At 36.3% G+C, this 14983-nt stretch overlaps 1 protein-coding gene across 3 annotated transcripts in view; it reads left to right on the forward strand.

Moving 5' to 3' along the window:
* Positions 1–14983, forward strand: part of LOC135102305 (tyrosine-protein phosphatase 10D-like) — a 49236-nt gene that overhangs the window by 14960 nt on the left and 19293 nt on the right. For 2 of the 3 annotated variants that reach the window (XM_064007331.1, XM_064007349.1), the window contains 2 exons: positions 11837–11976; positions 13753–13872. In XM_064007331.1, coding sequence (XP_063863401.1) covers positions 11837–11976; positions 13753–13872 — 260 coding nt within the window. The remainder of the gene's footprint in view (positions 1–11836; positions 11977–13752; positions 13873–14983) is intronic. The other variant, XM_064007339.1, reaches the window with a different exon arrangement.

A 14983-nucleotide genomic window follows, 5' to 3' on the forward strand; every position in this document is an offset into this window, starting at 1 on the left:
TGTTTCTTTATGTTTAAAAGGCACCCTGTAGCATCTTTCATGCAGATTATTTTCTTTCCTCTCCATTTAACTAATTTTGCAATAAAGAGACTGGCTACAGGTGGTGCTGCTATTCATTGTCTGACATAAATCATTATAATGTGACATAGGCTGATCCAACAAAACTGTTGATCCATAAAGGCTTTGGGACCAGGAAACCCAGCAACTCAGTTGTACACATGAGCATATGTTGATCCCTACCTAACAGGAATTATCATTATAATTTTAACATCATTACTTTTTGACACACTGTGGATTCCCAACTCCTTTAGTAGATCATGGCTTGTGATGATTCAAAAAATAATATTTTCAACCAAGAAAGGCTATTGAAACATCAGTTTGGCTAATTCAAATATAAGGATTAATCAGAATGTTAGTTGGGGTTATTAGAAAGTAAATTTGAGTCAAGTGGAGTTTGCCAAGCTTGAAAATTTGCTCTGCTTGATAAGCTCTGGAACCTAAGTGCCTTGTTGGATGAAGGTCAGCAGTGTGAGTTACACATATAAGCCTTTACTGTGTACACACAAATCCTTTTGAAAAAAAAAAAAAAATCAAATGTTTCACAAGAAATGCACAAAATAAATTTGGCAATTTATTAAATTTTTGTCCCTTTTTCGTATTTTCTTATACAGTAAGGTACACAACAACAAACATGATTAATTTTAATGTAGCAATTGTTATGGCAAATGTGCATTATAGTGACTAAAGAACCTATGGGAAAAAATTAACAAAGTACACGAGATTTACCATAGGTCAGTTGAAGTGTACTTCTAATTTTTCGAGGCAAATCACCTCTGCTGGTGCGGAGATTTCACATGAGAGAGAGTGCGTCACGCGCTGCCGGCAGACTTTAAAGCAAGGACTCGACATCCACATGATGAACCAATCGTGACGCACTCTCTCTCATGGGAAATGTCCGCCCAGCAGATAGGTGATTTTGCCGAAGTAAAATTAACTGGTTCCAGCAAACCAGAAAATAATATAAAAATTCTACATTAAAAAAAAAAAAACATGAAATTAAGCACATTTGCACTACTTCATTTGAGATAACACAACAAATATATTCAGTACCCTCCCAAGTTTCACACCTACCCTAGTCCTAAATTCTTGCCATCCTGAGTTTTGCACATTATCAGCCCAAGTTTTTCACTGCTTTGACAAGTATAGGTCACACTTACCTACTGTCGGTATCATGCATATACATATAGTTAATCCAGCCTAAGTTGGAGCCATCTCTCTCTCTCTCTCTCTCTCTCTCTCTCTCTCTCTCTCTCTCTCTCTATGAAAGTAAGAACAATCCTAAGGATTGCTAAATAGAATGAGACTTATTGAGAATTAAAATGGAATTATATGTATGAAAGTGAGAGAGTGAGAAAGGATGAAGCAAAATTAACATTAAATGAATGAGAGAATGAATGGAGAGAGAGAGAGAGAGAGAGAGAGAGAGAGAGAGAGAGAGAGAGAGAGAGAGAGAGAGAGAGAGAGAGAGAGAGAGAGAGAGAGAGAGAGAGAGAGAGAGAGAGAGAGCAAGGTATCACCCCCTTGTCCCTTATCTCTGACAGATAAGGGGGAGGAGAGGTGACAGGGAGGGAGGTTTGAGACAAGATGAAAAAAAAGGGAGAGGTAAGGAAAAAAGGGAGGAGGGGACAGGCAGTAGAGAGATGGGCAGTGGCTCACACAGCTGGTGAGTTAGTCTTGTGAGTTTTAAGTTTTTTATTCCAATTAAATCTTTATTAAAATTTCAGTGCTCACATGGATGGCAAGTTCGTCTTGCCAGTTTTGGTTCGTTATCCAAACTGAATATTTATTAGAAATTCTAGTCCTCGCATGAGTGGCAAGTTCCTTATGCCAGTTTTGGTTCATTATTCTGATTAAATATTTATTAAAATTTCAGTGCGTTATTGCAGTTGTACATTATAACAACTGTGCATTGTTGTGTACCCTACTGTATTTTATAAAATACAGGAAACTGAAGGGCCACAGTGCAAATATTTGTCTGTGTGTATTTACCTAGTTGTATTTAGTTGTGACATACAGGATAGGAGCTAAACTCCTACTGTCCTGTTTCCATAACTGTTTTTATTCAACTTTTCCTTAAAGTCATGAATATTTCTTGCACACACCACTTCCCCTTCCAGTCCATTCCATGTCTCAATGCTTCTATGAGAGAAGCTAAAACTTTTTTTATGTCCCTTCTGCAGATAGTTGCTTTTAGTTTTCTTCCATGTCTCCTTGTTTCTCTTTCATTCCTTACAAATAGATCTTCCCTATCTAGTTTTTCCTTCCTATTCAGTAATCTGTAAAGTGCAATCATGTCACCTCTCTCTCATTTCCTTTCCTAGGTTGGGAGTTGCATCTTAGCTGTGTGTATTTACCTAGCTGTATTTACCTAGTTGTGTTTTACAGGAAAAGAGCTATGCTCGTGCTGTCCTGTCTCCATATCTATGGGCATCCAGCTTAACTTTAAATTCATGAATATTTTTTTGCTTGTACCTTCTGCTTGTTTCATCTAAGTTGTTCCATATTTCTATGCTTCTATTTGGGAAACCATATTTCTTGACATCTCTTCTACTTGCTGTTTTCTTCAATTTCACTCCATGTCCTCTTATATCTCTTGAGTCCCACACAAATAAGTCTTCTTTGTCAACTTGATCCTTACCCTTTACAGCTCTGTATATAGCAATCGGGTCTCCTCTTTCTCTTCTCTCTTGTAATGATGGAAGCTTCAATTTCCTTAATCTTTCTTCATAGGTTAAATCTCTCAAACTTGTGTGTGTGTGTGTGTGTGTGTGTGTGTGTGTGTGTGTGTGTGTGTGTGTGTGTGTGTGTGTGTGTGTGTGTGTGTGTGTATTTACCTAGTTGTATTTACCTAGTTGTATAGTACAAGGTCCGAGCCAAAGCTCAATTAGTCCTGTCTCCATACCCGAATTTGTCCAATTTCTCTTTAAACATGTGCACACTCTTTGCCGCAACCACCTCTTCTTTTAAGTTATTCCATATTTCAACCGTTCGATGCGGAAAGCTGTATTTCTTAATATCTCCCAAACAATGACTCTTCCTTAATTTCTTCATATGTCCCCTTGTACGTCTATCTCCTTCCTCCACTTTTACAACTAGGTCATCTCTGTCTATCTTCTCCATGCCATTTACTAATTTGAACATTGTTATCAGGTCTCCTCTTTCCCTTCTTTCTTGCAGTGTTGGTAATCCAATTTCTTCCAGTCTTTCCTCGTAACTTAGGTCTTCCAATTCAGGTATCATTTTCGTAGCTATTCTTTGTATTCTTTCCAATTTCCTTATATTTTTCTTCTTGTGTGGAGACCATACCACTGCTGCGTATTCCAGTTTGGGGCATATCATGTGTGTTATGATTTTCTTCATCATTTCTTTGTCTAGGTAATTAAATGCCACCCTGATATTTGCTAGCAAATTATATGTAGAGCCAAATATTCCATTGATGTGTTTTTCTGGTGATAGCGTGTCTTGAATTATTACTCCCAAGTCTTTTTCTTCTTTGCTCTTTCGTATTGTGATTCCTCCCATCTTATACTCCCATGAAGGTCTCCTTTTACTTCTTCCCATCTCCATTACATGGCACTTCTTTATATTGAATTCTAATTTCCATTGTTTACTCCATTCATAAATTCTATCAATATCCCTCTGTAGTTCCTCACAATCCTCTTGGTTCTTTAGTGTGTGTGTGTGTGTGTGTGTGTGTGTGTGTGTGTGTGTGTGTGTGTGTGTGTGTGTGTGTGTGTGTGTGTGTGTGTGTGTGTTTGTGTGTACCTAGTTGTATTTATTTACCTAGTTGTGCTTTATGGAAAAAGAGCTATGCTCATGCTGTCCCATCTCCATATCTTTTGATATCCAACTTAGCCTTGAATCCATGTATACTTTCTGCATTTACTATCTCCTCATCCAGACTGTTCCATACATCCATACTTCTATATGGGAAACTATATTTTTTGACGTCTTTTCAACAAGCACTCCTCTTCAGCCTCTTTCCATGTCCTCTAGTGTCCCATGTATCCCAGACCATTAAGTCGCTCCAGTCCATCTCCTCTACTTCCTCATATACTTTATATATTGCAATCAAGTCTTCCTTCTCTCTCCTCTTTTCCAACGTTGGTAGACGTATCCTTGCCAGTCTCTCTTCATATGACAAGTCCCTGATACTTGGTACTATCTTCGTAGCTGCTCTCTGAACTCTCTCCAACTTCCTTAAATCTTTTTTCTTGTATGGCAACCACACTACTGCTGCATATTCTAGTCTAGGTCTTATCAGTGACACAATCATCTTCCTGACCATCTCTTCATCCATATATGCAAAGGCCTGCCTTATTCTTCTCAACAAGTTATAGGTTTCTCCTGTAATTTTGCTAATGTGTATCTCCAGGGTCAGGTTCCCAGTCACTGTAACACAAAGATCCTTTTCCTCTTCTGCTCCACTCAACTTTACACCATTCAACACATAATTTCCTTTTACTTTTCTTGTACTTTTTCCAAATTCTATTACTTTACACTTCTTTAAATTAAGTTCCATTTCCCATCTATAACCCCACTCTGATATCTTGTTCAGGTCTTCTTGTAGCATTCCACAGTCCTCTGCACTCTCAACTTTCTTCAGCAACCTTGCATCATCCGCAAAAAGGCTCATGTAGCTGTTCACACTCTCCGTCATATCATTTAAATAAACTGCAAACATGATTGGTACAAGTACTGAGCCTTGGGGTACTCCACTTATGACTTCCCTCCATGATGATTTTTGATCTTTCACCACCGTTCTCATTTCTCTGTTTGTCAAGAAATTTCCCCCCTTAGCCCACCATTATGCTTCAACTTCCACAACAATTTCCTGTGTGACATTTTATCAAAGGCCTTCTTCAGGTCTAAGTAAACACAATCTGCCCATCCATCTCTTTCTTGCATTATATCTACCACTCTAGAATAAAAACTCAGTAAGTTTGTAACACATGATCTCCCTCTCCTAAATCAAAATTGTTGCTTTATTATCACTTCATTTCCTTCTAGGTACTACATCCATTTATCCTTCACCAATCTTTCACACATTTTCCACACCACACTTGTTAGAGACACAGGTCTATAGTTTAAGGGCTCTCTTTGTGTGTGTGTGTGTGTGTGTGTGTGTGTGTGTGTGTGTGTGTGTGTGTGTGTGTGTGTGTGTGTGTGTGTGTGTGTGTGTGTGTGTGTGTGTGTGTGTGTATTGTCTAGTTGTATTGCACAGGGCATGACCCAAAGCTCATTTTGTCCTGTCTCCATAACCAGTTTCTCTTTAAACATGTGTACACTGTTTGCCACAACCACCTCTTCCTTCAAATCATTCCAGATTTCAATAGTTTGATACAGGAAGCTGTATTTCTTGATGTTGCTCAAACATCCATTCTTCTTTATTTTCTTCTCATGGCCCTTGTTTGTCTCTCTCCCTTCTCCATCTGTGGTTCCAAGTAATTTCTGTCTATTCTTTCTATATTGTTTACTAATTTGTACATTGTTATCAGGTCTCCTTTTTCTCTTCTCTCTTGTAGGGTTGGTAATCCCATCTCTTCAAGTTTTTTTTCATAGCTTAAGTCTTTCAATTTTGTTACTACTGCTGTGTATTCCAACTTAGGTTGTATCATGCTTGTTATAATTTTCTTCATCCTTTCTTTACCTAAGTAGTTAGACACTACCCTAATGTTTGTTAACAAGCTGTATATAGAGCTGAATATTCCATTTATGTGCCTTTCAGGTGATAGTGTGTCCTGGATTATTACTCCCCAAAATTTTTTTTTCTTCATTACTTTTCATTATTATTTTTCCCCCCATTTTGTAATTCCATGAAGATCTCTTTTTACTTTTTCCTATTTCTAATGTGTGGCATTTTCTAGCATTAAATTCTAGTTTCTATCTTTGGTTCCATGCATGTATTTTGTCAATATCCTTTTGTAACTCCTTGCAGTCATTTTCATCCTTTATTATTTTAATTATTTTTGCATCAATAAAAAGGTTTATATAACTATTTAGATCCTCTGTCATATCATCTACATATAAAGCAAAACCTCAGTTCTTCAACTTCATTCGTTCCTGAATGCCATTCAAAATCCAAAATGTTAAAAAGAAAAAAACTATTTCACCAAAGGAATCAATATAAAATGGATTAATCCATTCCCAGATACCTGTTTACACTTAGTGGCTTATGACAGACTCTCCCACAGCCAAGATGGCTGCTTCACAATATCTCCATCTTATTTATCCAGAAAGGATGTAATGAATGAACTTAGTGACAAAGAACTCATCAGAAGATGCAGTTTAGATCGATCTAGTGAGGGAAGCTTTACAGAGGGGCACAGAGGAGAGCAACCCACTTATTGCCAAAATGAAAGTGATCATAATACTTAGACATCTTGGTGCTGGGAAAAGCTACTGGAGAAATGCAGTTGTGAAGTAGTGATGGCCCCAGGTGATTCGGGATTACTTCTGAGCACTGAAAACAGTTTGTTTACATTGAGACTTTTCAATGGGATCACATTTACCTTATTTGAATTACTGTCTTACACTCTGTATCTCTCCTCTAAATATATAAAACACAGTAGATGTTTATGGAAACTATAAATTAGTAATAAATGCCAGCTTTTGCTATGTCTTTTAATATTTGAAATCAAGTAACTTTATTCTGGAACCAAATTATGGTACCACAATCAAAGCAATAATGTATTCAAAATTTTATTCAAAAACCAAATTGTTAAAAAAAAAAAGAGAGGCATTTGACAACCAAGGTTCCACTGTATTTGAAACATAATTGGTGCCAACACAGATCCTTGCAGTACTCCACTTGTCACTTTGTGCCAACTTGAATTAGTGTCTGATTACTCTTCTAATTTCCCCCCTTGTAGATGAATCATCCATGCATCTCAATGTTGCTCCCTTTAGTCCTCCTTCATTCTCTAACTTCCACATAAGGCTTTTGTGGAGAAGTTTATCAAATGCTCTTTTGAGATCCAGGTGTCCAGCATCAACCCATCCATCCCTCTCTTGCACTTCATCTATTACTCTTGTGTAAAAGCTCATTAGATTTGTGACAGGATCTCCCTCTCCTGAATCCAAATGATTATTTTTTCATCTTCTAAATATTGCACCCATCTATCTTAAATTATTACTTCACTGAGCTTGCTTATAATACTTGTTAGTGACATCGGTCTGTAATATAATTGTTCCATCTTATTTTCCCCTTTGTATATTGGGACTATGTTAGCTCTTTTCCATTACCTTAGTACTTTTTCTTCTTTCAATAAGCTGTTAATTATATTCCATATGGGTTCCTCCATTTGTTCTCTGCATTCTTTTAATGTCCATCCATTTACTTGATCTGGTCCCATAGCTTTTCTAACATCCAGCTCTTCCAGCAGTTTCTTGATTTCTTGTCTCTTTATTTGTATCTCCTGCATTCCCTCATTCTGTGATACCACTTTCGGTGCCACAAAATCAGTTTCCTTTGTAAACACTCATTGAAGACTCTCATTCATTAGTTCACTCATTTCTCCAGTAGTTTCATAAATTCTTCCTTCTCTCTTTAACTTGTTTATGTCATCCCTAAATTTAATTTTTCCATTTATGTATCTGTAGAAGAATTTGAGTTCTTCCTTGCATTTTCTTACTATGTCACTTTCAAAATTATTTTTTCTTCTCTTCTTATTATACCATATTCTCCTGTAATTTTGCTAATGTGTTCTGTATTCTTCCCTAGTATTTGTGTTCAGTTTTCTCATCATTTTCTTACATGCCCTATCTTTTTTTCTTTTTTGCTTCTGCACACCTGGCATTATATCATTCATGTTTCCCAATTTTCACCTTATAACTTAACAGAAAGTATTGCACCCCCCTTTCTCTATACTTGCTCAAAAATATATCATATTTTTCTTGCACTACTTTACCTTCCAGTTAATTTTTCCATAAAATTTGTCAAGCTCTGCAAAGGTGTGTGTGTGTGTGTGTGTGTGTGTGTGTGTGTGTGTGTGTGTGTGTGTGTGTGTGTGCGTATTTACCTTGTTGTATTTACCTAGTTGTGTTTTACAGGAAAAGAGCTATGCTTATGCTGTCCTGTCTCCATATCTATAAGCATCCAGCTTAACTTTAAATTCATGAATATTTTTTGCTTGTACCACTGTTTCAGTGTGTGTGTATTTACCTAGTTGCATTTACATAGTTGTATAGTACAGGGTCCGAGCCAAAGCTCAATTAGTCCTGTCTCCATACCCGAATTTATCTAATCTCTCTTTAAACATGTGCATGCTCTTTGCCGCAACCACTTCTTCTTTTAAGTTATTCCATATTTCAACCGTTCGATGCGGAAAGCTGTATTTTTAATATCTCCCAAACAATGACTCTTCTTTAATTTCTTCATATGTCCCCTTGTACGTCTATCTCCTTCCTCCACTTTTACAACTAGGTCATCTCTGTCTATCTTTTCCATGTTGTTTATTAACTTGAACATTGTTATCAGGTCTCCTCTTTCCCTTCTTTCTTGCAGTGTTGGTAATCCAATTTCTTCCAGTCTTTCCTCGTAACTTAGGTCTCCCAATTCTGGTATCATTTTCGTAGCTGTTCTTTGTATCCTTTCCAATTTCCTTATATCTTTCTTCTTATGTGGAGACCATACCACTGCTGCGTATTCCAATTTGGGGCGTATCATGTGTGTTATAATTTTCTTCATCATTTCTTTGTCTATGTAATTAAATGCCACCCTGATATTTGCTAGCAAATTATATGTAGAGCCAAATATTCCATTGATGTGATTTTCTGGTGATAGCGTGTCTTGAATTATTACTCCCAAGTCTTTTTCTTCTTTGCTCTTTCGTATTGTGATTCCTCCCATCTTATACTCCCATGAAGGTCTCCTTTTACTTCTTCCCATCTCCATTACATGGCACTTCTTTATATTAAATTCTAATTTCCATCGTTTACTCCATTCATAAATTCTATCAATATCCCTCTGTAGTTCCTCACAATCCTCTTGGTTCTTTATTACTTTCATCAATTTTGCATCAACTGCAAACATGTTAATGTAGCTATTTAAACCCACCGTCATATCATTTAAGAGCAGTATGGGTGGAACACCCCCCAGACATGTGAAGCATACTCCATACATGGACGGATAAGGCCCTTGTACAGAGTTTGCAGCTGGGAGGGTGAGAAAAACTGGCGGAGACGTTTCAGAACACCTAACTTCATAGAAGCTGTTTTAGCTAGCGATGAGATGATTTATATAGACCTGAAACATTATAGGTGCCAACACAGACCCTTGTGGTACTCCACTTGTTACTTCGCACCAACTTGATTTATTATCTCTGATTACTGTGCTCATTTCCCTACCTTGGAGATAATCCTTCATCCACTTAAGTATTTTTCCTTTTAGCCCTCCTCGATGTTCCAGTTTCCATATGAGACTTTTATGTGGAACTGTATCAAAAGCTTTTTTCAGATCTAAATAGACTGCATCAACCCAACCATCTCTCTCTTGTAGTTTATCTATTACTCTTGTATAAAAGCTCAGTAAGTTTGTTACACAAGATCTCTCTTTCCTGAAACCGAATTGTTTTTCTGTTATCATATTTTCTTGTTCAAGATATTGCACCCATCTGTTTTTAATGACTATTTCACAGAGTTTACTTACAATACTCGTGAGTGAGACTGGTCTGTAATTCAGTGCTTCCATTTTATTACCTCCTTTGTATAACAGTACTATATTTGCTCTCTTCCATTCCTTTGGTACTTTTCCCTCCTTCAAAGAACTGTTAATTATCTCCCATATTGGTTCTTCCAATTCCTCTCTACATTCTTTCAATATCCATCCATTTACTTCGTCTGGACCCATCGCCTTCCTAGTATCTAGCTCTTCCAGTAGTCTTTTAATTTCTTTTCTTTCCACTTGTATGTTTTCTATTCCTTTCTGTTGCTCCTCATCTCCCAGTGATGCAAAGACAGTTTCTCTTGTAAATACAGACTTAAAGCTTTTATTCAGTATCTCAGCCATCTCTTGTGTGGTTTCATAAATTTCTCCATTTTTCTTCAGCTTTGTAATGGTATCTCTATGCTTTATTTTTCCATTTACATATCTATAGAAAAGTTTGGGTTCTTCTTTACACTTTCCAACTACATCTCTTTCAAAATTTCTTTCTTCTCTTCTTATTTTAACATAATCATTTCTAGCTGTCCTGTATTCTTCTCTATTTATCTCATTCCATTGTTTCTTTATTTTTTTCCATGCCCTCTCCTTCTTCTTTTTTGCCTCTGCACACTTTGCATTAAACCACACTTTCTTATTTTCTTTTACCTTATATCTTGGCACATATCTTTCAACAACTTCTCTAAACTTGCTTAAAAACACTTCATATTTTTTCTGCACCTCCATACTTCTTAATAAATTACTCCAATCAAGCTCTCCGTAGAATTTCTTTAACCCTGTAAAGTCTGCCTTAGCATAATTTTTTCTCTCATTTTTATATTCCTCATTGAATTTTGGCACTTCTTCTTTGATCTCTATCTCCATCTTCACATGATCACTTTTTCCCATTGGACACAAATATTCTGTACTTGGTTCATTTTCTGGCTTTTTTGTAAAAACCAAGTCTAGGAGTGATGGTTCATCTTCCCCTCTGTACTTAGTATTTTCTTTCACCCATTGATCCATCGTGTTTACCATCATAGTCTGTAAAAATTCTTCACTCTATGTACTGGCAATCCCTGTCACCTCCATCTCCCCCCAGTTTATTTCCTTGCTATTAAAATCTCCTACTAGTAACACCTTGTTTCTTATCTTTAGCATGTCATCTATACTTTTTATGAACTCGCTTTGCATGTGCTTATAATCATCAGTCCCCCAAGTGTTGGTCTTTGGAGGCATGTACGCAACAATAATTTTTCTGCTTTCTTGTCCTTGGATCTTGATCTCCACACTCAATGTTTCTGACCTCCCTTCACCATATTCCACTGTTTCTATCAAGATGTTTTTTCTTACTAGAATCATCACTCCTCCTCCTCCCTTATTCTTTCTGTCTCTTCTCCATGTGTCTTCTCCTTCTTCTTCAAATTCAACATTAATCTCCCTTGTTAGTTTTGTTTCTGTAATGCATGCCACTTCTGGTTTCTTTTCATGTAAATAATCTCTTAGTTCCCTTAGGCTGGACACTAATCCATCTATGTTTGTATACATAACTTTAATTTTATTTATTGTGGACCCATTTCTTTTGTGTTCTCTCTTTGTTGTCTTACTTCTTGCCCCGCACTCTTTAACCACCATTTCCTCATTTTCATGTCTATCACTCTCTATGTGTGTGTGTGTGTGTGTGTGTGTGTGTGTGTGTGTGTGTGTGTGTGTGTGTGTGTGTGTGTGTGTGTGTGTGTGTGAGTGTGTGTCCTACAATTTATAGCTTACATATAAATGAATGATCCTGAGGCACCATCACCATAATAGCAATACAAAAGAAACAGCCTGTTCTTCTATCAAACCTTGTTTTCAATTTTCTTCCTGATTAACTATTAAGAATATCTGTTATCTTAAAAAAATTAAGGTGTGCCAACCTTTATTATTCCCTTTTAAGGTAAAAACTTTTAAGGACTTCAAATTGACACGACAAAATGTACTTGTTAAGTGAGAAGGAAGCGTTTAGCCAAATTTATCTTTAAACTGCTGATATGCATGTCTATTACTCTCTCTCTCTCTCTCTCTCTCTCTCTCTCTCTCTCTCTCTCTCTCTCTCTCTCTCTCTCTCTCTCTCTCTCTCTCTCTCTCTTTCTCTAGCTTTTATTTCAATTTCTCCAGACAGGATAGCATATCCATCGAACTTCCTCTGGTGGTACCCTCTCCTCCTGACATCAGTGTGGAGAGGCGCATCCTGTTGTCTGACTTGCTTGCAACCGTTCAGAGGCTGTTTTCAAATGGTGAGTCAATGTGGTCAGATAGAGGATAGACAAGTACTGTAGATGAAAAGATCAAATCAGATCTCAACTTTTGAAGTTCCTTTACCTAAAATATTTTCTATTACAAAAAACTGCAAAATCAGTCTAAAACTATTATTTGGATGGTACACTGTTCGTGTAAACAAAACTTTTGCAATCAAAATGATAACAGACTATTTAGGAAAGGAGGAAAAGTTGTATGCAGTTTTCATGGACCTAGAGAAGGTGCACAACAGGGTTGACAAGGAAGCCCTTTGTGATGTTCTGAAAATGTATGGTGTAGCTGTTCTATATGGATGCAAGTACTTGTGTGGCAATGGAGGGAGAGCTTGGAGATATTTCACTAAAGGAACAGGAGTGTGACATCTCTGTAGTTGTTTAATATTTCTATGGATCACTTGCAAGTCATGAAAGAGAGAAATGTGTCTGTAGATATAAAGTGAGATCTAAAGAATAGCACTTTCCTGTATAAAAAGAAAATTATATATGGATCAGAGACATGCGAACAGAACAAGGCACAGCAGTCAATAGTGTACATTGTGAAAATGTGTTATTTAAAAGAAGCATGTGGAGTGACAAGATGAGAGGATAAAAGCAATGAATGGATGTATGAGACATGGTACAAGCACCTGTGCATTGTGAACTGTAGAATGGTAGAATGGCTGAAAAGGCAAACAATGAAATGGTATGGCCATATTGAGTGATATTAATGAGTTTGAAATGGAAATGTGTACAATGGCAAATCAAAGCTCTAAAAGGAGAGGAAGTGCACTTGATGGATGGAAGGAGAGGGTAGAGGAGTATATGTGTGAAATTTATATTAGTAGAGGCCAAGCACTTGAACAAGCTAGAAGCGAATGTTTGGACAGAGAGAGATGGAGGCTCTTCAGCCATGACCATCCTCTTGGGGAGGGATGTTACTGTAGGAGGGAGAGTGTCAGGGAGAAAGAGATGTAGATAGATTGATTGATAGATACATAGAAAATAAATACAGTGGACAGATATGTAAGAAAAGAAACTTGATGCTAATATTATGTAGTACATCATCCTGTCATCAGTTCATAAACAAACCATAATTTCAATGATGTTACATGAATAAAACAATACCCAAAACTTACAGCATGTAAATATTTGCACACATTTAACACACCAAATAAATGAGATACTTGAAAGCATATTATTAGTGACTGCAATAAAAATGTTCTTACACAGAATTTACATACACATGCACTTAAAAAATGTTCCTGTAAGTATGCAAACTTACAGTGCTTCTAAAAAATACATGACAGTATAAAATGCTACTTATTACTGTTGACATCATAGTGCTGAAATATCAAATACCTGTGGGTTGATGTTTCTGGATCAATAATAAAATGTCTTGATCACCCAAAAAAAAAAACAACCTATGATATGTATGCAAAAAACAGGAATTATATGTTGATCTGTTCACCATATGGCAAAGAAAATAAACATCATGTATATTTATTCCATTAAGAGACTTAGTGATGATATATTATAAAAGGAAAAATACTTTTTTTCTTTATCTTAATGAGAAATTTGATATTACCTATATACATAAAAGAAAATATTTGTTTAAAGTTCATAAACAGTGTCATTAAATTTTGCAGAGTTAACTAACTTGCATATTAAAATAAGACTATGTCTGATGTTTAGGATTTTCTAAAAACGTATCATATTAGGTTCTGAGTATACATATATAATATAAAAAACAAATTTCTAAACATTATCCATTTACAGGTTCTGCTGGTCTGGCTACAGAATATGGTGAAATCCAAGCATTAAGAACATTTAAACCATGCAAAAATGCTCATCTTCCAGTCAACAGGATCAAAACTCGCTACTTAAACATTCTTCCCTGTGAGTATTGTATTTACTAGTTGTGTTTTACAGGAAAAGAGCTATGCTTGTGCTGTCCTGTCTCCATATCTGTAAGCATCCAGCTTGACTTTAAATTCATGAATATTTTTTGCTTGTACCACTGTTTCATCTAAGTTGTTCCATATTTCTATGCTTCTATTTGGGAAACCATATTTCTTGACATCTCTTCTATTTGCAGTTTTCTTCAATTTCACTCCATGTCCTCTCTTGTATCTCTTGAGTCCCACACAAATAAGTCTTCTTTGTCAACTTGATCCTTACCCTTTAAAGCTCTGTATATAGCAATCAGGTCTCCTCTTTCTCTTCTCTCTTGTAATGATGGAAGCTTCAATCTCCTTAATCTTTATTCAAAGGTTAAATCTCTCAAACTTGGTACCAATTTAGTTGCAGCTCTTTGGATCTTTTCTATTTTCTTTATTTCATTTTTATTATGGGGTGATCAAACAATTGTGGCATATTCCAGTTTCAGTTGAATCACATATTCCATCAACTTTTTCATCATCTCTTCATCCATGTAAGCAAATGCCCCTTTCATCTTTCTTAGTAACTCATAGGTTTCCCCAACTATTTTGTTTACATGTTTTTTCTGGTGATAAGTTATCACTGATTGTAATTCCCAAGTCTTTTTCTTCTTTGGTTTTCTTAATTTCTACTTCTCCCATGGTGTAGGAACTTGTCAATCTTCTTTTGCTTTTTCCTAATTCCATCACCTTGCATTTCTTTGCATTGAATTCCATTTCCCATTTCTTACTCCATTTATATATCTTATTTAGATCTTTCTGCAATATTTCACAATCCATATTGGTTTACACTCTTTTCAATAATTTTTCATCGTCTGTAAACAGACTTATATAACTGTCAATCTCATCCACCACATCATTGACATACACCAGAAACATTACGGGGGCTAAGACTGTCCCCTGTGGTACTCCACTTGTAACTCTACACCATTCTGATTTTTCTCCCTTTATTACTGTTCTCATTTCTCTATCCCTCAAGAAGTCTGTAATCCAATTCAGTGTGTTTCCTTGTAAACCCCCTATATATTTAATTTTCCATAGCAGTCTCTGGTGTAGTACCTTATCAAATG

The sequence above is a fragment of the Scylla paramamosain genome, chromosome 1, assembly GCF_035594125.1.
Source record: "Scylla paramamosain isolate STU-SP2022 chromosome 1, ASM3559412v1, whole genome shotgun sequence".
Classification (NCBI taxonomy): Eukaryota; Metazoa; Arthropoda; class Malacostraca; order Decapoda; family Portunidae; genus Scylla; species Scylla paramamosain.